The sequence below is a fragment of the Rhinolophus hipposideros genome (assembly GCF_964194185.1).
Source record: "Rhinolophus hipposideros genome assembly, chromosome: 25".
NCBI classification, from domain to species: Eukaryota; Metazoa; Chordata; class Mammalia; order Chiroptera; family Rhinolophidae; genus Rhinolophus; species Rhinolophus hipposideros.
In genome coordinates, this window is record NC_138071.1 from 18,448,277 (window position 1) to 18,469,152 (window position 20,876).

Consider the following 20,876-nt stretch of genomic DNA (forward strand, 5'->3'; position numbering starts at 1 on the left):
CTTTCAGGGAGGCAGCATTTAACTTACAACTTCTGAGATCCTTCTTAACACAGTTACGAGGCTAAGAAACGCCACTATTTAGCAGGTCTCTTGCAGAGGAAAATAAAAACTTGTACAACCACCATTTATCTTTGGAGGAAGAGAAGTAAAAGAATATTGATTCGTTAGATGCAAAATGATAATAATCTCTTTTCTCTTTAAAGATACCAAACCTGGCTAAAAAACTTGAAGACATTAAAAAGGATTTGGATGCGAAGAAGAAACCCCCTAGTTCATGAGGCCACCTCCAGCACTTCCTCCAGGATGCCCGTACACTGAGTCTGCTCTTCTCGAGGGCCTCCTTTACCATCCAAACCAAAAGCTTTTGTGTTTCTTTCCAGTCTCAGACCCTGCGTTGCCTTAGAGCGCAAATGGGGCCACAAGTCAAGAACTATCCTGACTTTTCTAACATCCTCTCCTCCTCCCTTCCTCCTTCCAGCCGCTTGAGAGGTCCTAAGACTGGAATTATGGTGCTAGATTAGTAAACATGACCTTTAATTAGCCGTCTCTCCCTTATTCTTTGGGATTTCTGCTGCCTTTTTTCAAAAGACAAATCGATGAGTTTTGTATAGCTGATCAGATATAAATAATTTCAGTTTAGCAATTATAATGGGTGTTTAAACATTTGGTACTAAATTATGTTGTTTCAAGGTAATTAAAATTGAAATCTAGAAGCCAGTTTTTGGTGAATTATCCTTTTATTTTATACTGTTGTCAGTATAACTGACATGTATAACTCCATAGTTGCCAGTTTAAACAGCAAATCAATTTGCTACTTATTAACTGAGAAACTGTATTCTGAGAACCCCGTCAGGAGCTGGAGAATTAAATATGTAAAATAATGGCCTTTGACTCTGAATTGTAGAATTCAGAGTCTAGTATGCTTGTGTTTCCTTAATGATGTAGTATTCGATGTGGCTTTACCTGAAAAGAATCATACTTATTTTAAGGGGTTACAGGTACATTTGACATCACATGATGGGTAAATGACAAATTGTCTATAAATGAAATTTTATGCCTTTTTATGTTGAAAAAATGTACCTTATAACTTTATAGGGGTTCTCCAAAGAAAACATTTTGTTTTTCTTCTGCAATTAGAAATTACCGCTGTAATTTGTCAAATGTATAATCAGTATTCCATTTTCTAAAATTAAACAAAAATGTTTGAATATATCACTTGTCCCATGGGTCAAGATACAAAAGTGATTTAGAACAAAGGGCCTCTCCTACCCCTAGCTCTGAGTACATCTTTCTGGAAGCAGGCACTGTCAGCAGTTTACCATAGACTTTTGAGAAAGATTCTGTGCCTAAACAAACATGTGCAAGGCGTCTTTACACAAACGATAACAAATTATACAGAGTTTGCCCCAGCCTTTTTTTTTTTTTTTTTTAAATGGAAAAAGGTATGTAAGGAGCAAGGAAACTTTCCTTTTTTGGCTGCATAAGATTCTACTGAATGAATACACCGTAATTTACTTAATGAGTTCCTGATGTTTCCTGTCTTCTGCTGTTATAGTGATATCCTTGAACCTAATGTTATTGGATGTATCTCTGCAAGGTATAGCTGTAAACTAGTTTCCAAAGTGTAATTTGCACTAATTATCGGGGAAGTCCCATTTCATTGCATGTTTTGTTTCAGAGAGCTTGGGCAGCTTCACTGAGAATGCCATTTCTGAAGACTTGAGCAGAATCAGTAAACTGGAAGAATTATTTAGAGACACCTTTTTTCAGACAGCGATGACACTGATACTATGTGTGATTATATAATGAAGTGATTCTGCTTCTCTTTGAAAGCGTGGATCTCTCACACATGGAGAGAAGTTTTGTCCCCGTCAGTTCATCCTGGTGTGTGGGACAACTTAGCATCATGTTACGGTTTGGCGTCTCCCTAGCGGTGTGATCATAGGCACACGGCGTATTTTTCTGAAACTGCTTTATTGTCTAAGCTGGACGCAATACCTACCTCATAGGGCTCCCGTGAGAAATAATTGACATAATGTATGTGATGTGTTGCACAGTGCTTTGCAAATTTGCCCAATAAATGGTAGATCTTAGTCCAAACATGCTGCTTCTGGTGAGAATACTTGCGTTTCTCTGCAGTCACTTTTGGAACCAGTTTGTGAACCTTGCAAAATGTGTAATTATTCTATGGGCACTGTCTTGGTTGTTGATGAAAATCTACTGTGTCTACTTTGATCATACCACCTGGCTCACGAGATTTGATCTTAAATGACTGAATTGTTAGCAACTGAAGGATACCACCCTGAAGGATAAAGGTTTACCCCCCTTGAGGGTGTTCAGAATGCTACAAGCTTAGGTATGCTTTGTTATTGTCATGGTAGCATTGTTATTGGTGTGTGGTCTCCCAGTGTGGCTCCTTGGGGGAAGAAGGTCACTTAGGTGTTAGGAGATCAGGTCTTTCTGTATCATACATTGTAAACAAAGTTCATGTGGCCTGAGGGTTCCCTCAGGAGTGACATTTAACCTCACTCTCGAATCATGAGAGGAGCCATCCAATCCGTTCTCGGTCACCTTCGCCTGGTACACCGTTACCTGACTTAGTGGGCACCGGTCACTCGTTTTAGGTTTTTGCAGCAGTGATAAGGGGCTTGGAGTTCTCAGGCAAGACCTTCGCTGAGCTACAGGAGGAACTCAGAACCAGCAGTTTTAGGGGGTAGTTGTGGATGGGGGTTGCAGCGATTGTGATCATGCCACTGAAAGTTACTTTCCCTGTGAGTTTCGTAGGGACCCTTCCCTCACAAACCAATGGAGGGATGGGAAGAATCACCGCAAGACATACCTTTCTTTTAAAAAATGTTTGAAAACTTCTGTTGATGTGATTTAAGAAAACTTACCGCCATACTTGAATAAAAGGAAGGTTACTCAAAATACTGCTGAAGGTTATTCATATGTGAAAAATAAGACTTCAGGATTGATGTTGGAAACCTAATAAACACATTGAACTTGAAAAGCTTATCCTTAAACTATGACCCTCTCAAACAAGGAGAAACAACCAAAACCACCTTATTTAAAATCATCAAAAGGGGCTGTAGTTTATGTTACTTTATGTATTTTAGTTACCAGTTGATGTCTTTCCTTCTGACTTTGTGTTTTATGCCGTTAAGCGGTTACCTGCTTCAGATTTAAAGGAACAACTTTATTTCATTTTTTTCCTAACTCATTCACACAGTTTTCATTTGTGTGACTATAGAGAAAGTGACAGTGTGTGGTTTTTCTAGTTGTCTGTGCATATGGGTTCCTAGAACTTATATATAACATGCATAATGTTCTCATTTCCTCTAAGCAGCTCGCTCCCTGGACATGATGCAGTGTTTGTTTTTCTGCTGAGGTCTCTGCATTTTAATGCTTTTTCTGTTACTCCTCCTGAAGGACCACTGTATACTGTCCTGGAGCAAATGAGGCTTTTCTTAAACTTGCCATCTTGGACTTTGCACGATGAATGAGTTCTTTTTTCCCTCCTGACTATTAGGGCCTTGTAGAATGGAACAGGGTGGTGAAGGGAAAATATTTTGAGACACTCAGATTTTCAAATGTTCAGTTTATATCTTTCCTAATCTGGGTGTATCATATTGATTCATGTACTGCAGACCTAATGGATGGCATGTCTTGAAAGGCACTGGGGAACAGAGAACAGACAGTGAGGTTTTGTGGAAAGGGGACGGGGGTGGAGCACTGCAAGCCCCGAGTCCTGGGCCTGCCTGAACCATTGCCTCTGTGCTGAGAGCTTAGGAAAGGTGCAATCGCACAGGACTGGGGCAAGGAAAAGGTGCCATGTAAATAGTGCGGGCAGTTGTGCTTGGTGTCCGTTTGGTGAGGGCAGCCCCAGAGTGAGCGACCCGTGAACTCGGGGGTCTCCGTCCACTGTGGGTTGTAATGGTTTGAACAACTTGCAATACTGAGAGTGGTTCTAGTGTTTACTTTGTCAAACATGAGCCCTAACTGTGAAGCCACCCACCTTATGTGGTGCCAGTGAAGAAACAGGGACTTAGTCTGACATTGGGGCGGAAAGTAGCTATTTTTTTATTTATTTAAAGCTGGCACGCGAGTCTGTGTGCCATGTAAATGCTAATGTAAAGGATTGTATACCACGGACTTTGTGGGAGACTTAGGGGAATTTCCAAGGCAACTGGGACTAAGCACATGTGATACATAACTGACTTGAGAATAAGATGCAAGATAGTGTCTTTGTTTCTTAGTTTTGTCATCTGTCAAGTGAGCTGGTATAAGATGGTCACATACAGCCTTTCCGTCCATGTCGTGTTGTGATAGAAGCTAAAAATCAAATTATAAGGTATTTGCAAGACACAAGACTAAGGAGAGCTGTTAGATATTGTCCAACACGGCGTAGTTTTAGATGACAAGGAATTGTTAGTCATATCTGACATTTCCTGTCTCTGGAAAATGAGCAGTCTTGTTTGCCTTCAATCTCTGGTTGGGGAGAGAACAGTGCTATTCTTTAGAACGGTCAGACCAGGCTGAATGAGCACTCTTTCTAGATTGGCTAGTCCAGTGCTTTCGCCCCTGGGAGCCCCTGGCAGCAGCTGCCATGGAGAGTTGCACTGCTTTCCTCGTAGGAATGAGTCAGGTTCTCGAATAGCTGAATAGCGGCCAGTACTTCTAAGTCCACTTAATTCTAAGTGACCTTTTCTTTCTCTTTTCAGTTATTTATACTCCTGGAATCTTATCGGTTATCTATGCCTTTGTCTTACTGTCTGACTTAGGGGCTGAATGTCTCAGTTCTGTGATGGGTCAGCCATTCGACGACTTGGCTAGGCTGACAATAGCAGCAAACACCCTGACTCTTCTGAACATTTTAAAGCAAAACAACTGTTGAGATGCTGGCTCGGTCAAACCAGCTGTAGTGTACCTAGTACCGGTATTTTATTTGTGTTCATTAGGTCGTCACTTTTGTAAGTGGTCAAATAATTTGGCCTCAGCTAATGGACAGGACAGAAGCTGTAATATTCCTGGTTAAACCTGGTCAGTCACATGCTGTGATCAGAGCATGCAAGTATTGATTGGCACAAAAGAAATTTTACAATTCACAGATCCTTGATAAACCAAGGGCGTGACTTCATTGATAAATTATTGTGCGTAAACAGCACATACTAACAGTAGTAACTTAAAATCAATTAAAACAATGTAATAATTATGGGGTACTCCTTTTGCCATAAGCAAGTAACTAGTGGTGGAAATCAGACATATGTCATACCAGGAAACCGGAGGATGTGAGAGCTATCCCGTCATACAGCAGGGGTGGCTGTCATGGAGAAAATGGCATGGTTTGCAGGAGGAAGAAGGTGGCCTTGATTTCCAAAGTGATTTTTCCCAAGGAGAACATTTATTGAGCAGTTACAGTTTACTATAGTGTATAAGTTGCTGGGGACGTTTGAGACATAAGACATCTCCTCTCCCCTGAAAGAGCTCATCTACTTGTAGCAAGTGACTGATGTGTTTGGACCTTTCTGTACGTGTCTGTCTTCTCCGGAACAGACCATTCCTTCCACCCAGAAGAAAGCCAGTCAAATACCATTAGTAGTGCTGTGGTCTTAGTTAGAGTTTGGGCCTCCTTCATAAGACGGATATGACAATTTTCTCTCTCTCGGCACTGACCCAACACGATGACATTGATGGGTAGTGATGAGTGGAGAGAGATACTAATCGGTGTGTCTTCTTTCTCTACTTCCTCTTCCCTTGACAGCGAGAACAGCATCAGCTTTTTGCGAAAGGGGAACACTGTTTCTTTACAGGAATGTGGTGCCAAGGTAAAGAGAAGCCACTGAAGAGAGATGCTTAAAAGGGAATCGGAGTGTGCTAAAAGAGTACTGACTGCCACAAAGACTTGCTTTTTTGTGGAGAGAACTTAGGATAGAAACGCTTAAGGGAAAGCAGCTAATTATGTCAGGTCTCAAGTTCTGGGTGAGATTTTCCTCCAGAAGAGGAGATGTCACTGGTTTCGCTGTCACTTTGCATAGATAAGATGATTTGGATTTCTCCTTTAACTCCTAAAAAGGGATTAAAAAAATGAGAATGACATCAAACCTAGTAAGGCTTGTTTGTGAGGCTTAGCCTTTTGAGGGGCAACTAAGGCTCGCTTCTCTTCCTGTCTTCAGAAAGGATTGGAGGGCCTGGATACAAGGAAGTCAGAAGGGGTGAGGTTTTCTCGAGCTCTGGTGCTAAGGAAGGAGGGCAGAGAAGAAGACACTGACATCCAAGCTTGTGTGTTTGGTGGTTGGAGGCTTCCTGCAGCTCACTTGAGGTGGTAGATGGCGGAATGTTCTGGTCAGGGCTGTGTGCTCCTGGTGGTTTCCTCGGCCTGTTGGTCAGGTTCTGCTGGGTGCCGACAGCTCCTCTGGCCGGGCCATTTGCCCAGCGGTATTAGGCCTGATCGGTGATGTTACTGACCTCAGCCCAGGCTGGGAAAGTGTCCAGGTGGAAGAGGCTAACACCCCATGTATTGATGGCCACCATCACGATGACCAGGCCAATGATATTGACCCCTAGGCCAGCTTTCACCTGCAGGACAAACCAGAGCAGCCTAGTCACTGGGTGTGGGCAGTAGACAGATCCTGAGTGCTCCCCGTCGATGCCCCACCTCCCGCCACACCCTGACCTGATCACAGCCCATCCACTTGGCCCTGATTAGTTCCAGTCACTGCCTGGGTGCTTTAGTATTGCCCCATAAGGTGGGACAGGACTGGAAGGATGGGAAAGGCAGGGAGGACTTGGGGCTGGGAGAGTGCCATTAAAATCCTCTTTCCTGTTGCACTCAATGGCAAGTGGAGGCCAAGAAGGTATGTACTCACAACGCCAGAGATTTGAACGTTAAGAGTTATGCTAAAAAGGGTCCTGCAGCTACATGTTTTTCCTGACAGCATTAAACCCAGTTGCCCCTGTCTCTGTGGGGCAGGAACTTCTCAGAGCCCTCAGTGTGCTGACACGTATGGGGTTTCATAGGAGAGGCTATATTCTATGAAGCCTTTGCCACTGTTAACCTTTTTTTTTTCTTTCAAAGAACAGTCATGGAAGTTGTATATCTTGGGTTCACCTGGGGAAATAGTTTGGCTGCCTCTGCGTAGCCCTTCCAGGGGAATGTGACACAGGCTTGCTAGCTTTGCTGCTTCTGAGGGAATGGCACCTTAATGAGTCTGGCCCCTTCCATTTCTGCCACAGCACTGATGCTCATAGGTGAGCGGGGATGACGGATGGCAGAGCCAGGGCCAGATGGGAAAGTGTACAGTAAGGGTAGCTGGCATCCTACCAGGGTGTAACCAAGCACACAGCGTGTGGCCACCACAAGTCCACTCGCTGGCATTAAGTTGGGAAAGTTGCAAAGGAAAAATGAAGGCTACGAAACTGTTCCAAGCAAATAATTAGATGAGTCCTCTCTCTGCTTTGTGGCCTAAGCCCTGGAGACATTAGTCATCCTGGCCCCCGGGGCCGTTTGGGAGTGGAAAACTGCCCATGTTTCCTAGCAGGCAAGGGGCAGGCTCTACAGGAGCTAGATTGAGGTGGATTAGAGCTGAAAGGGACCCGGTAGAGCATCTTATCTGAACCTCCTTGTTTAGCAGGTAAGGAAACTGAAGTCTCGAGTCAGTGCTGAAACTGGGAATAGAACCCAGGCCTGGCTCACTTCTTGTCATCTGGTGCCTTTGAAAATTACTGCCTCTGGTCATTTCATTCCAGGGTAAAATGGTGGGGACGCATGGCAGAGGAAGCGGTGGGTGAGGGCAGGGGACAGAAGAATTGAACTGGGGCAGAGCTCAGTGTGAGAGACCGGTAGTTCAATAAGATGGGGGGGGAGGGGTGGTTATGACCTCCCTTCTCTGAAGAATTACAGGTGACCTAGGTGAGTAGTTTGAAGCTAGAAAGGATCTGAATATCTGCCACCAGCTGGTAGCTCGCTCTTCCTTTTCTCCATGTGATACTTACAGGGCTGCTGAGAATGAGTTTGGACTCTAGTGAAAAAATTTTTGAGACTCTCAGCAAGGGTGAATGGGCCCTGTTTCAGACAGTCAGGCCCCAGGAATTTGGATTAGTTTTTCCATCCTTGCCCCAGCCCCCATCAACCCTGGGAATTAAGAAGCGTAGCAGTGAGTATACACACAGGAGTGCAATATGCGTATGCCCCGCCTGAGAATCAGCAGCAAGATGTCTCCGCAAAGCCGCCTTTGGTGAGCCCAGCTGAAAACTAAGAAATGAGTGTGGATGCTTCATTTTGCCATTGTTGCTTCAGGGTTTCTTGCTTGGGGGAGAGTTCCACAGAAGGATCCTCTTCTCTCGAAATAACCTTTTACCTTAGGTTCATACAGTTTCTCATACTTCACCTTCTAGGAACAAACCAGCAGCTTTTTGAATGACTATCCCCACTGGTCCGATGAAGAAAGTGAAGCAAAGACTGCAGGCTCATGCCCTCTGGAACTGGCCCACGTCCCGTCCCTGTTCCACATCCCTACTTTCTCCCAGATGGGTGGCGGGGCACATTATTACTGTTCTTGGTCCTTGGGGACCAACCCCGAACGTTTTCCCTAGGTCCACTCTTCCCACCACACCAGACTGCGTGCTGACAGTGCAGGGACAACTGCTGCACAAGAACCAGCTTTAGGAGGCGGCTGTGGAGCCAGGCAGCCCGGCAGCCGGGCCTGGCAGGGAGGGCACCCAGGACTCACCATGTCTTTGATCTGGCAGTGGCCGTAGCTGAAGACGATGGCGTTGGGGGGGTTGCCCACAGGCAGCATCACCGCAAAGGAGATGCACATGGTGACCGGGATGAGGGTGTAGAGTGGGTTGATGTGCAGCGTTTCCGACTAGAACGAGAGCGAGAACGCACAGAAACACGAGCGCTGACGTTAGACTTGCATTTCCTGTGCGCAGCGTCACCAGTGTGCTTTAAATGGTGGCTTCCTGTTGGCTGGCCTTGGCCGGACACCTTGTGCCAGGGCTCGTGAAATCACTAGCCTCAAGGGCACACTGTGCTGGCCAAGCCGAAGGTGCGCGTGCTGCTTACTGCCTGTGCAAACGGGCTCTGGGGTACTCCTGGGGGTGATGGTCTAAGGAAGTGGCTTTTACATTTTCTTCTTCAGCTGAGAAAGTCTGTCTTCAAGCACAAATCTCACGAAAAAGCTGCTTTGGTTGAAGTAGAGATCGATCCCTCACCCTTGGGGTGCAGAATTAAGGGGCTTTTCTCTAGGTGAGACGCTTGCTTTCCATGGATTGAACCCCTGGGCTGGCCCTCAGTGTGGCTGAGTTTTAGCTAAGGGCACACTCTCGCCCCTGTCACACACACGAGGTGGGAGAGGGGCTGGACGGAGGCTTCCGAAGGAGCAAAGCGAGGGGCGGGGGCATCCAGGGTTAGGAAGCAGGAGGGTACCGTTTCCTTGGAGATGGGGAGGAGCCTGACCTCACAGGTTCCATCTCGGGATACACCTGGTGTGTGGGGCAGTACCTTAGGGGCTGCTGAGCCAGGCTGAGATCTGGCTGCTGCCCCTTCCTTGTCCCACTAAGAACATTGTTCTGAGGTCGTGGTAAGAGGCTGGCCTTACTCCCCAATCTCAGAACCTTCTGGACACTGAAATTGGGTGGAAGTGATGGCAGTTAGAGCTGTGGTCTTGGCCTTGCAGCCGAGAGTACTTCTGGGGGCATTTTGCCTCCATTTTCTGTAGTTACTTTGGCTCCTGGTATTAGGTCTTATCTCAGGAGAGAAACGTGGATGATGGTGGTGGGGAATTGGAATCCTAGAGTTTTAAGGTTATTGTGTTCAATCTTGTTTCCATTCAGGGCTGCCCCTAAACAAATCCTAGTCTTTTGGAAAAGGTTTTCTAGAACCCTTGCTATGGTGTATTAATTTCTCTACTGTCAATTGTTATTTGAAAAAGCTAATTTTTTCTAAACCATGGTATGGATACCAATCAGTGAAAATGACCAGAGAGGAGAGTACCGCCATGGCAGCGGCCCCCGGGGAAGCCCATCTGGGAACCCTGTGTACTCACCAGGCTGCACAGGATGGGCAGGAAGATGGTGATGGTGGCGGGGTTGCTCACAAACTCTGTGACAATGGACACGAGGATGCATGCCAGCAGGGTGATAGCCCACGGCGGGAGGCTGCTGAGGGTCAGCATCTGGTGCCCGATCCACGTGGAGAGGCCGGAGCTCTGCAGGCCGACACGGGGACAGTCAGAGAAAGCGGGGAAAACACATTTCACTGGAGCTTAGAGTCCAGGCGGTCGGGAACACGGGGAGGCTGGGAGGAACCACCAGGCAGGAGTCCTCTAATTTGCCTCCCTAGTTCCAGGCAGACCGGACCCAGCAGCCATCTTGATTTTGTGACTTGATCATTTTTCTAGCCCCGAAAATTCTTTTTTTATGATAGTACAGCATTCGGTCTTAGGGTTCCCTGGTCCGTCGCTGTCACGGGGAGTGGAGAGCCACCCACCCTAACTGCCATGTCCTTTGTAGGGCTTTGCTGTGAGGCCATGTTGGCTTCGGCAGGCGTTGGAGATCTTGGGGCAATCAGCTCTTCAACTGCCACCTCATTACTCTTTCTCCAGCCTCTGACACTCTCCCTCTAGGCAGCCGATCAACAGACCGCCAAGTGCAATCCTTAATTCTGCCTTTGAAATCGATTTCTTTTATCACTCCCGAGAAAGGGAAAATAACTGTCCACATCTATGGAGAGTAGTAACCTTTCCTGTGTTTTGCAGCGGGCGGGGCCGGATGTAAGACGTTCTGTATGAGTAATGGAGGCGAGGGGAGTCCAAGTCTATCTCCATGCAGGCCTGTGAGCACAGTCACTCAGCGCCAACGCAGCCCCTTGTAGGTGCAAGTTCCCTGGTGGCTGACATCAGGCTCTGCGATGTGCCAGTGCTTTGACAACACAGGATATGACGCATGGTGCCACTCTTGAACCGTTTCCACCAGCAACATTGCTACATATCCAATACATGAATATTCCCACTTGAAAAAATTCGTTCGTTTGGAAGCCGTTCATCTGCCAATGGTGAGGGCTCTCCCCCTGCTCCCCCCCAAATTAAGGTCACCATTTAGTTTTTGTACTAAAAAATCCCAGGTTGCCTATGAAATCTACCTCCCTCCCTCCCTGTTCCTCTCCCATCTATGGTTGACGTGCTGTGATTTTTTCCTACTTACCCTGGAGACTGCAAATGCAATCCAGAAATGGGGAGTAGGGCAGACAGCAAGGTGTGGCATTTTATGATTCCTCAAGCTGTAAGCCCTACTCGTGTTTTACTATTAAAGACAACCTCGCTGCATTGGCAGTGGCTACTTTTTCTCCTGCAACTTCACCAAAAGCTCACTTGATCTCCACAGCACCCTGGTCACCTCCTGGCAAGCTCATAGACACTGAGGACCAATGACTTCAGAATTCTCTGTAGCCATTTTTACCTTGGAGCACTTCCTGTTTTTTCTCAACTGACTGAGAGTCGCAAATCCAGTATGTGGCGACTACATCACGTAATGGTTGGTGCAGAGCTTAGAGGCCTGTGGGAACTCTGTAATTGTTATTTCTTGTAACACATTAAACCTTGCTCAGCAGACAAAGATGGGAGGGAAACCAGTTAGCTGAGTGGAAACACTACATTTTATCGAGAAACGGAGTTTGATTTATCATGTTACCCAAATAGCACTTGTAAGTAAAGTGAAATAATCGAATGGCAATTATTGTTACTCCAGAACTATTGTATACTATAATTTGAGATAAACTGATAAATTAGACTGCAAAGTTAGGAAAACACACAACAGAGGAAGTCTTAACTTCTTCAACTCTTGGTATGAAAACATTGTATGTTGGCTTTTCCTCACTACTGTCAAGACTGAAATTATTTCAAACTCAATAGGAATCACATACATTGTACCTGAATTGTATTATTAGAACGAGTAGAGTCAGGGTTTTACAGAAATGTCAGCTATACTATCTGTCATAGGTGCACAATTTTGGTTGAAAAGAAAAAGATCTTGCCAGGCTAGGCTTCGAGGCCAAAACTAATAACTGAAATTCAATAAAGTTAAATATGATATCCTGAACTTGGAATTAGAAATATTGAAAGCCTGTATACAAGATTGGATGAAGGACTTGAGGCTTAACAATGGCTAACAATGAAAAGAATGAGGGGTTTTCATTGACTGCAATTGCGATATCCGTATTGATATGAGAGCCAGTAAAGCCTTGTAAAAGCTTCCGTAAAAATACAGGATGGTGCTTGGATCAGACGTGAGAGATGGGGCTTGGATGATATAACTGCTCTGCTCTGACCGCCTCCGGACCGTGTTCGAATAAGGCCCAGAGCAAACTAGTGAGTCCTGAGGAAAGAACTAGCCTGCCTGGTAAGGGGGCACTACTTCTATGAGGAACAGTTACAGGCACTAAGGAGTTTTTGTTGGGAAAAAAGATGATCTAAGGGAATTAATGACTTTTTATTGTGTCAGTATTTATTACCTTGGAGAATTTTCCAGAGAATAGAGTTAGCACTGTCAGTGGGAGACATACAGAAGAAAAGACCTGAGCTGAAAGTAGAGAACAACTATTTTTTGTCCCTTGCTCAGGGAGTGGCCTGTCACTGGAGGTGTTCAAGCCCAGGGTGACACGGAGGGAGCTCTTACTGGGTAGAAGATGGGACCCTGTTCTCCAAGGTTCCTTCCAAGTGTAGGGCTCTGTGACGTTGTTAGTGATGCAGAGAGCATTCTCCCACAGTGAATGGGTGGGCAAAAGGGAGCCCAGGTTAGAATGGCTTAATGTGTACAGAGAGTGGAGGGAGAAACAGAGTGAACCCTAACCTGATTTGTTCCTAGGATCGTTTTCTATTGCAGGAAGGGCTGGCATTTCAGGAAATTCAACTATTTCCCATCAGCTCCCTTTAAAAGAGCGCATCCCAAATCCTCCCAATCAGGGACCATTTATATCAGCTTGAGCATAGATTCTCCGAAAGGGCTCAGTATATGCACATGGACTGACTGAGGGACAATTTGCTGTGTGTCCTTTGGGGCGTCTCTGGGCCTTTATAGGCATATCTATCGCCGTTCTCAAATCTGTGGAAAAAGATGGCTACAGATCTAATAAACCTTCCTGTGGCAGTGTGGGCCCGTGAAGGAGGTATGAATGCCCTTGTGCCCTGCTTTGTGGCCCAGCTGACCTGTAACTGTTCCCTTAGAAGCTCAGAGAGGGCAGGGTACCTGTTCCTGGCGGTACTGCTTCCCTTCCCAGGGAGTTGGGTGAACATTCACCTCTCCCTCAGCTCCTTTGAATCTTCCCACCCAGAACCATAATGACTCTGTTAGGTAAAGTAGCTGGGAAAATACCTGAGCCAATGAGAACAGAATTCAAGGGTTACCTTGCTGCCAGAAGCCAGCGCGTAGCCTCCTCCCACCAGAATGACAATCTCCCAGGGCATGGTCTTCTGGAAGTCCTTCCACGTGATGATGGGCTCCATCCCCAGCGAGGGCTCCTTGTCCTCCCCTGGATCTCAGGTAGACAGGGAGGGAGGGCCAGGTGAGCCATAATGGGAGTGATTTGTGGAGATAGGGGCCCAACTGAGGAACCGGCTGATCTGGGAGGCCACTCTGCTATTTTGAGCCTTGGTCAGGCTCCTCCTGAAAATGCTCACTTGGGTGTAATTTGACTGGAGCCAGCCCCAACTTCTCCCCTTGAACTCCTCTCACCATCCTTCTTTTTCCCAAAGCAAGGCTTCTTCGCTGGGATCAGGAAGAGGAGGAAACCAAGGAAGACGGAGACGGTGGCGTCGGTACGGTAACCTTTCCTAGCAAAGAGACAAACAGGCTGGAGGAGGAGGCTCAGGGACCCTGGGGTAACACGACGTCTCGGGATCATCTGAACACAAGGCCTCTTTTTAGACCAGAGGCCACGGCAACCTCCCTTGCCAGTTTTGCCATCCTATCCAGCGGTGGGTTTAATGGGTAGTGGTTGTTTTATGGAGGCAGGGCCTGGCTAGGGTGGATGACCTGGTGTGAATGTATAGGCCCTTGGATTGGGGCGAGGCCTAGAAGGAGTGATAAGGAGTTGCGTTGAGGAAAGAGAACAGAAAAGGATGGGCCCTCTTTCCTGCGAGGCTCACACCTCCACGTGTGTCTTTTCTCAAATGAGAAGCTGTGCTGGGCGAGTTGGAGGGCTGTGGCCATGACCCTCCGGGGAAGATGCAGGGACCGGAGCCCATGTTTGCGTCTCCCCCCACACCTCAGCCACCCACTGGCCGCAACTCTTCACAGTTGGTATTTTACTTTATGGACATATGCTCTGTTAATTCTCATAACCATGACATGGCTGAGGGTTCCAGGAACTTAAGTAACAAGACCACAGTGACAGAGTGGGGTAAGTGGCAGCCCTGGATCCCACCCCCTGACTCGGACTCTTCCTGACCATTTTCTTCCTGACTGCACACTGCAGCTTCCCTAAAAAGAGGGGACTTTCATGGGAACAAAGTGTTTTCCTGGCTCCATGTCTGTCCCTGAGAATCGAGCAGGGGATGCCATTGGAAAGTGCAGAAGAGTTTACGTGAGGGGGTTGTTCTTAAGGAGAAAACAGTATCACTTACTTTTCAAAGAAAGAATCCCAGCCGGGAACAAAGCCAGGCTCCCGAGTGAACCACAGCACGGTCATCAGGATGAAGAAAAATCCAGTCACCATTTCAGGGTAGCTATAAAATAAAACAGAAAGACCAGCTCCAGGAACTGGAAAATTTCTGTTAGCTTTTTCACTATCGTGCCAGAAAATGTTAGCCATGTTTACTAGAGAAATGTAGGTGGGAAGGGAAAGAGAACACAACATCACACATTTTATAAAAAAGTTAAAATACAGCCTGCAAGCAGAATGCAGTGAAATGGGCCCCTCAAAAAGTGCTGGTGGGAGTAGAAATTGCTACAACTTTCTTGAGGCAATTTGATGATATATCTCAGAAGCCTTAAATTTGGTCCTTTAATCTAAGCAAATGACCAGTAACGCATACAGAAACTATCTATTAAAAAATGAAATATTAAAAGAAATGGAAACAACCTACATATCCAGTGATATCCCATGACATTGAACACATTTCGGCATGTGTTAAAATGAGATGCACCTAATAATCTAACAGCCGAGTTAATGAGCTGGGAACATAACTAATGCTAAGAGAGAAAAGGCAAGGTCTGAAACTGTTCAGTGTGGATTGAATTTTACCAAAAATACGTATAATTTTGCACCAGAAAGGCCTGGAAGGAAAAATACACGGTAACAGTTGTTAACAGTTAACGCTGGGATGCTAGGAATACAAGTCAATTTTTACTGTATATTTTCCTGCATTTTCTAAGTTCTACAATAAACATATATTCCTTTTATAAATTAAAGTTTAAAAGACTACAGCTTAAACGTGAATCCTTTCACCCAAAGCTGTAGATGCCAATTGCCATAAAAGGAGAAAGAGCACAAAATAGGACGTTGGGTGGGAAAGCTGATAGAAATGGCTGCGAGTTGGTGCGTGAACTCGCAGACCCTATGTCTTCAAGTCTGTATTTGATGCTGCCCGATGCTCTAAATATAGTACAAATATAGTACAAAGTGCCCAGGTCTCTACAAGGGGCCCCTGGACCTGCGGTGGCCCGTTCTGAGCAACGTGGGAAATCCTGACTTGAGAGACTTCAGCCAGCAGGGTGGCTGTGCTGTCTTGAGTTCTTCTTAGCCCTCCCGGTTATACCTTGGACTCAATATGGTGAAGGGGAAGGGTGACCACCTGGAATCGCAGCCAGACTCTGGCATTCATTAGCATCTCTAAACGCTCGGGTTCAGGGTTGTGGACAATTCCCCCAGCTCAAGGGACCGTCAAGAGCAAGGTGCTTCTGTGCTTGCTTTTTCTCCTGGAGAAGGAGAGAAGGCAAGTGGCTGATTCTTACGTAATGGCTCCCAGCTTTTCGTATTCCTCTCGGATCCTCTTCTCTGACAACTCTTCCCGTTTGGTCTTATTCTTCTTGCTCAGAGAGCACGTCTCTTTAAAACTGAGAAGGGAGAATGTGCGAAAGAATGAAGGAAACACACTTCTGAGGCCCAGAGGTCAAGTATTAAGCACATGCTAAACTACTGGCTTGCTCTGATGGCTTTTCTCCTTTCAACTTAGCACCCTGGCCCTCCAACCCCAGCTGTCATACGACCTTTATTTGCCAAGTTACATAGCCTCTCATCAGCCTTCTCCCCGAGACTTTTGGGTCATGCACCTGGTGTATCAGTGTGAAGCGATGTCTTGTGGATTTGTGCAGGTGTATTTATGTGGCGTTGTTTCTACATACTTGACTTTACATAATTGAGACTGATGTGGCATATGTGTGTAGATGTTTACACATTTGTGTGTTGTACACACGTGTGTGTGGTCTCTGTTTATCTGTCTAGAGGCAAGGCTTACGTAGGGTGAAAGTGTGTGTTGGTTTTCTATTTGCAACACTGGAGGTATAGAAATATTCAGCCCTCATTGATTTGACAACAGTCTCTGAATAATAATAATGTCAGCTCAGAGAACATTCGTTGACCAATGGGGGTATCGGGTTCTATGGACTAACAGCAAAGCTTTATATATATCTTCCCATTATGTGCTTGAAGTGCATCCAATTTGGAGTAGATTACTGGTTGTGAAGAAAAGGTTTGCTAAGTAGATTAATGTTAGAAATAACATTGCAAGAGGAACGTCCAACTTGTCATGTTGAGGCGAATGAGCACATTCTACACAACTTCTGAGTATAAATCACTCGGGTCTATAAAATTAAGCCCAAAGCAACTCCTACTTGGAATCATATTTTTTTAGAAGTTAATTGAAATTACTCTATATGATTTGAGAGCAAAGAAACTACACGGAGCACTCTTCAGTTCAGACTATAAATCGGACGGTTCGTCTAGCCAGTGGTGGGAATTAAGAGCATTTCGTTGCAGAGCTGATAATGAAATGCAGAGCTCATGTGTGGTCAGAGCATCTATGACAGACAATGCCTGACTCGCCCTCCAGTCCCAGGGGTATGCTCTGTGTTTACTCAGCAGCTCCCCCCGAGCGGCCCCCTCCAGGGCTTGTGCTGTGACCTTGGCTGGACAGGAGAGCGTCTGCCTTGCTGGTAGGGCCCTGGGACTCACTTGCAGCCCAGAAACAACCAGTGCATCCAAAACCAGCTGACCACCAGCATGATGAGGGAGATGGGAAAGCTGAACAGGAACCAGGTGCCAAAGTTGACCACGTCTGCGGCTGGATACTGGCTGGAGGGGGAAGAACCAGGTCAGGGATTAGAAAAGGTGGATTTCCATGTGCAATTTTGGACGTGATAAGCTAAATGCTCCTTAAAAAGACATAGCCGAGCTAACGTAGAGATAATAACAATATGGTAAAACATGTATCTAGTGCTCACTTATTTGACAGTTGCCACCGTACAGAGCCCAGCCCGGAATTATGAAGTAAGCTGAAAAAGGCACCTAGCAACCAGAATTGATCTCACGGAAGTGTATATCCTTTGCACGCAGGAGAATCACTCAGGAGTTGTTTGCTCTTAATTTCCATAAAGATTTTGATAAGTGTACGCATCTGGTTTTCAAGACAGCAGAGAATGAAAGGGCAGTCTGGTGTACGTTGTTTATAAAGTCCCTGAAGGAATGTGGGCTTTGGGGGACATGGGGCATCAGTTCCAGAAAACTTCAGCCTCTAGAATCTCATGAAGGTTCCAGGTGTTAACTGGGCGCATAGGAAAACCAAGACTTGGACTCTCCAGGTCTTTTATCTGCACCCTAGTCGTAGGGTGCTAGGGAGGTTGCCCAGAGGAGTCCTCATTCAGCTTCAGGCAGAGCTGTGGCCCCCAGCCCAGGGCGGGTGTCCTGGGGAGCAAGGCTGCACCCTGTGTAAACCATGGCTATAGTCTAGATAATGCCTGTGTTCCTTTGCCCTTGGGCCCTTCTGAGTCCATGAAGCTCAGACCCTGGGGAATTGCGTCTTAAACTTCCATGTCCTTACTTCTCCCTCCTTCCTCCTCCGTTTTTCTTTCCTTTTTCTGTTTCCCACTAAAACGAAAGCTGTGTTTCTCCTCTTGTCCATGCTTAATTTCTTCCCTCTGCTCTGGATCCCATTCCTTCTTGTTTTCTCAGTGACATCACTCTCTCAGTCATCCCCCTCTCCCAAATCTTTAATGATCCCTCATCTGGATCGTCCCTATCAGCATCTAAATGACCTCCATCTTAAAACCCCTACTTGACTCTCTCTTTATTATCTCCCTTTATTACCACCCCATATCTCTCCTCCCTTCACAGCCAACTCTCCATTTCCTCACCTCCGTCTTACTCTTCAACTCACTGAAATTTGGCTTCTTTCCCATCACTAAACCAAACTGCTCTTGCCTAGGTCACCTGTAACCGCCATGTCACTAAATCGAATGGATACAGTTTTGTCCTTATTTTGCTTGATCATTCAAGCAACTTTAAACACTCCGGACCACTCCTTCCTCCTCGAATCTCTTTCTTCCCTTGGGTAGAATGACACTAGATTTTTCTCTTTCCTGTCTTTCCTGTTTTATTCTCTCTTTTGTAGTCTGCTTTAAATGCCTGGACTTAATACGTATGCCCCCTGTTCTACTTCCTCTGTGTGTTGTCCCGAGGAATCCCCTTCACTCTTATGACTTCCGTTTATATGCATACGACAAGAACCGACTACCATCTCATTTGTGGGGCCCCGTGCAAATGTGGGGCCTCTTGTTCAAAAATTCTTAAGAATTTCAGGTTGGTGACAGCAGAGCATTAGGCAAGCTTGGTGGCCCTGGGTGACCACACACATTGCATGTCCATGAAGACAGCTCTGCAGGCTACTGCAAATCTATCCACATCTATGCCTTTTGCCTAAAATTTCTCTTGAGGTTCAGATCTCTGTGTCTTAACGGGACATCGCAATCTCTACGTCATCATTTCCTCATCGGTCCCCTCATTTAGGTCCAGGGCAACTGTTTCCCCGGCTGCAGAAGCCACAAGCTGACAGTTAGATTTGGCTTTACCTTCTTTCTAGTCCTTCCAAGGCCTGTCGAGTCTACCTCTTAATATCTCTCAAGTTGGACCATTTCTCCTCCCCACTTCCACTTCCCTGCAGGCCACCGTCAGCTCTCTCCTGGGCATGTGCACCAGCGGCCTAAATTGTCTTCCTGCTGCCTGCTTTCTCCAGTCCATTCTGCATTTCTAGAATCCAAAATGAGTTGTCAAAACTATAAATCCGATCATCTCCCTTCCTGCCTAAACTTCTTCAAAGGTTCCTCACGGCCTTTGGGATGAAGTACAAGTTCCTTAGAGGGTCTAAGAGGCCTGTCGTGATCTCTTGTCCACCTCCCAGGCCCCCTTTTGTCCTCTTTCATTTTCTCTCATGTGCTCTGCTCTCTTGCTCTGAACCCTCTGACACACTGTTTTCTTTGTCTGGAAAATCTCCCTGCAACTAGTTTACTCCCACTCATACTTCAGGCCTACTTCCCTTATTGCCTCTTTGGGGAGGCATTGAGACTGAGTGACCTCCCCCAGGGGGGCTCTCTCAGCAGAATCCTGCCAGACACGTCACATTCAACTGCAATGAGCTGATTGTCTCTTTTCCCTCTCGGTACAAAAGCTGTCCTGGCCCCATTTTCTGCTGTATCCTTAGCACTCAGTCCCGTGCCTGACATGGAGTGGATGGTTCGTAAGCATGTGTTGACCGAGTGAATGACTTACTTGTTGAAGTGCTCCAAGAAGATGAGGCTGGTGGAGGTGCCAATGATGGTGGTCAGGCCCCCGATGGTCGCCGCGTAGGATATGCTCAGAGAGAGGCCCTTGCAAATCATTTGGTCGTGCTGGGACTTGTACTTCCTGTTGACTCCCTGCGTCCTGGCGCCGGGGCTCAGGACTGATGGTGGCTTTTCCTACCAAAGGAAAATCACCGGGTCTCTCCAACCCAGCTCGGGTTGTCCAGCACATAAAGCGTGAAAAACGGGCACCAGGGTGCAGGGGAAAGGGTGTCAGAGAGACAAATCCCAATGCCAGTTCTACCATTTCCCAACATGGGCGGCCCCTCCGAATTGCAGTGTCTTCTGTAAAATGGGGATAATCCTATTTTCTCTGCCAGATTGTTGTGAAGAGTAGATGCAGTAATATATACAAGTATACATATGTAGCACTTAGAATACTTCCTGGCATTTAATGAATGGTAAGCTATTATTTTTGTGGCTGTTAATGTTGTTACTAACAGCATGTTCTGTCTTTTCCTTGAACTCCAGTAAAAGTGGTTGTTCTCCACTTTGTGTCTGAATAACAAATAGAAGATGGTTGTTCTAATGTGGAGTTAGAAGGACAATCCTGATTGGGCGATGACTAAAAAAAAAAATAATAAGCCTTGGATGACAGAAGGAATCCAGCTTTCTTTGGGCAGAGGGTTAAAGTACGTGACGCTCTCCTCCCTTCCTTCATCACTCATTTCTCCTTTTTGCCTGTTGGTGTTTCCTCCCCACATTCCCCCACCTCCTTGCCTATAAGCCTCAGCCTTGCTGTGGTTCTCTCAGGCTCTGCTTGGTCCAGATGATGGCCATCAGGGTCGGAGGTTACTGTCCTCTGGTCTCAAATATAAAGTAAAGAAGCACGTGCCCTTTGCCCTACAGGCCTGGCCACCCCTCAGGGAGTCTTCATGAGACTCGGAGCGGCCTAGTACAGAAGTCAGCAGGCCAGATCATAGGACAGCCATGTGGAAAAGGTACATCATAAGTGTTTAATAAATGGTGGCATTTATGATGATGATGGATGTTAAGTAATGGAGATCATTTTGACGAACACAAAACTTTGCGTCACGGGTGATAAG

General features: G+C 46.2%; 2 protein-coding genes across 3 annotated transcripts in view; one reads left to right on the forward strand and one right to left on the reverse strand.

The window, feature by feature from the left end:
* Window positions 1–3,006, forward strand: part of NUP205 (nucleoporin 205) — a 79,022-nt gene extending 76,016 nt beyond the window's left edge. The window contains exon 44 of the mRNA XM_081038684.1: window positions 204–3,006. Coding sequence (XP_080894810.1) covers window positions 204–278 — 75 coding nt within the window. The 3' untranslated portion in view covers window positions 279–3,006. The remainder of the gene's footprint in view (window positions 1–203) is intronic.
* Window positions 3,007–5,373: 2,367 nt separating this feature from the next.
* The window catches only part of SLC13A4 (solute carrier family 13 member 4), a 38,121-nt gene continuing 22,618 nt past the window's right edge, over window positions 5,374–20,876 (reverse strand). The window contains exons 8-16 of one of the 2 annotated variants that reach the window (XM_081038686.1): window positions 19,760–19,947; window positions 17,171–17,290; window positions 15,952–16,053; window positions 14,622–14,723; window positions 13,732–13,829; window positions 13,404–13,534; window positions 10,050–10,211; window positions 8,730–8,867; window positions 5,374–6,576 (exon numbers count right to left, since the gene is read on the reverse strand). In XM_081038686.1, the coding sequence (XP_080894812.1) occupies window positions 6,439–6,576; window positions 8,730–8,867; window positions 10,050–10,211; window positions 13,404–13,534; window positions 13,732–13,829; window positions 14,622–14,723; window positions 15,952–16,053; window positions 17,171–17,290; window positions 19,760–19,947 (1,179 nt within the window). In that variant the 3' untranslated portion in view covers window positions 5,374–6,438. The remainder of the gene's footprint in view (window positions 6,577–8,729; window positions 8,868–10,049; window positions 10,212–13,403; window positions 13,535–13,731; window positions 13,830–14,621; window positions 14,724–15,951; window positions 16,054–17,170; window positions 17,291–19,759; window positions 19,948–20,876) is intronic. The other variant, XM_081038687.1, reaches the window with a different exon arrangement.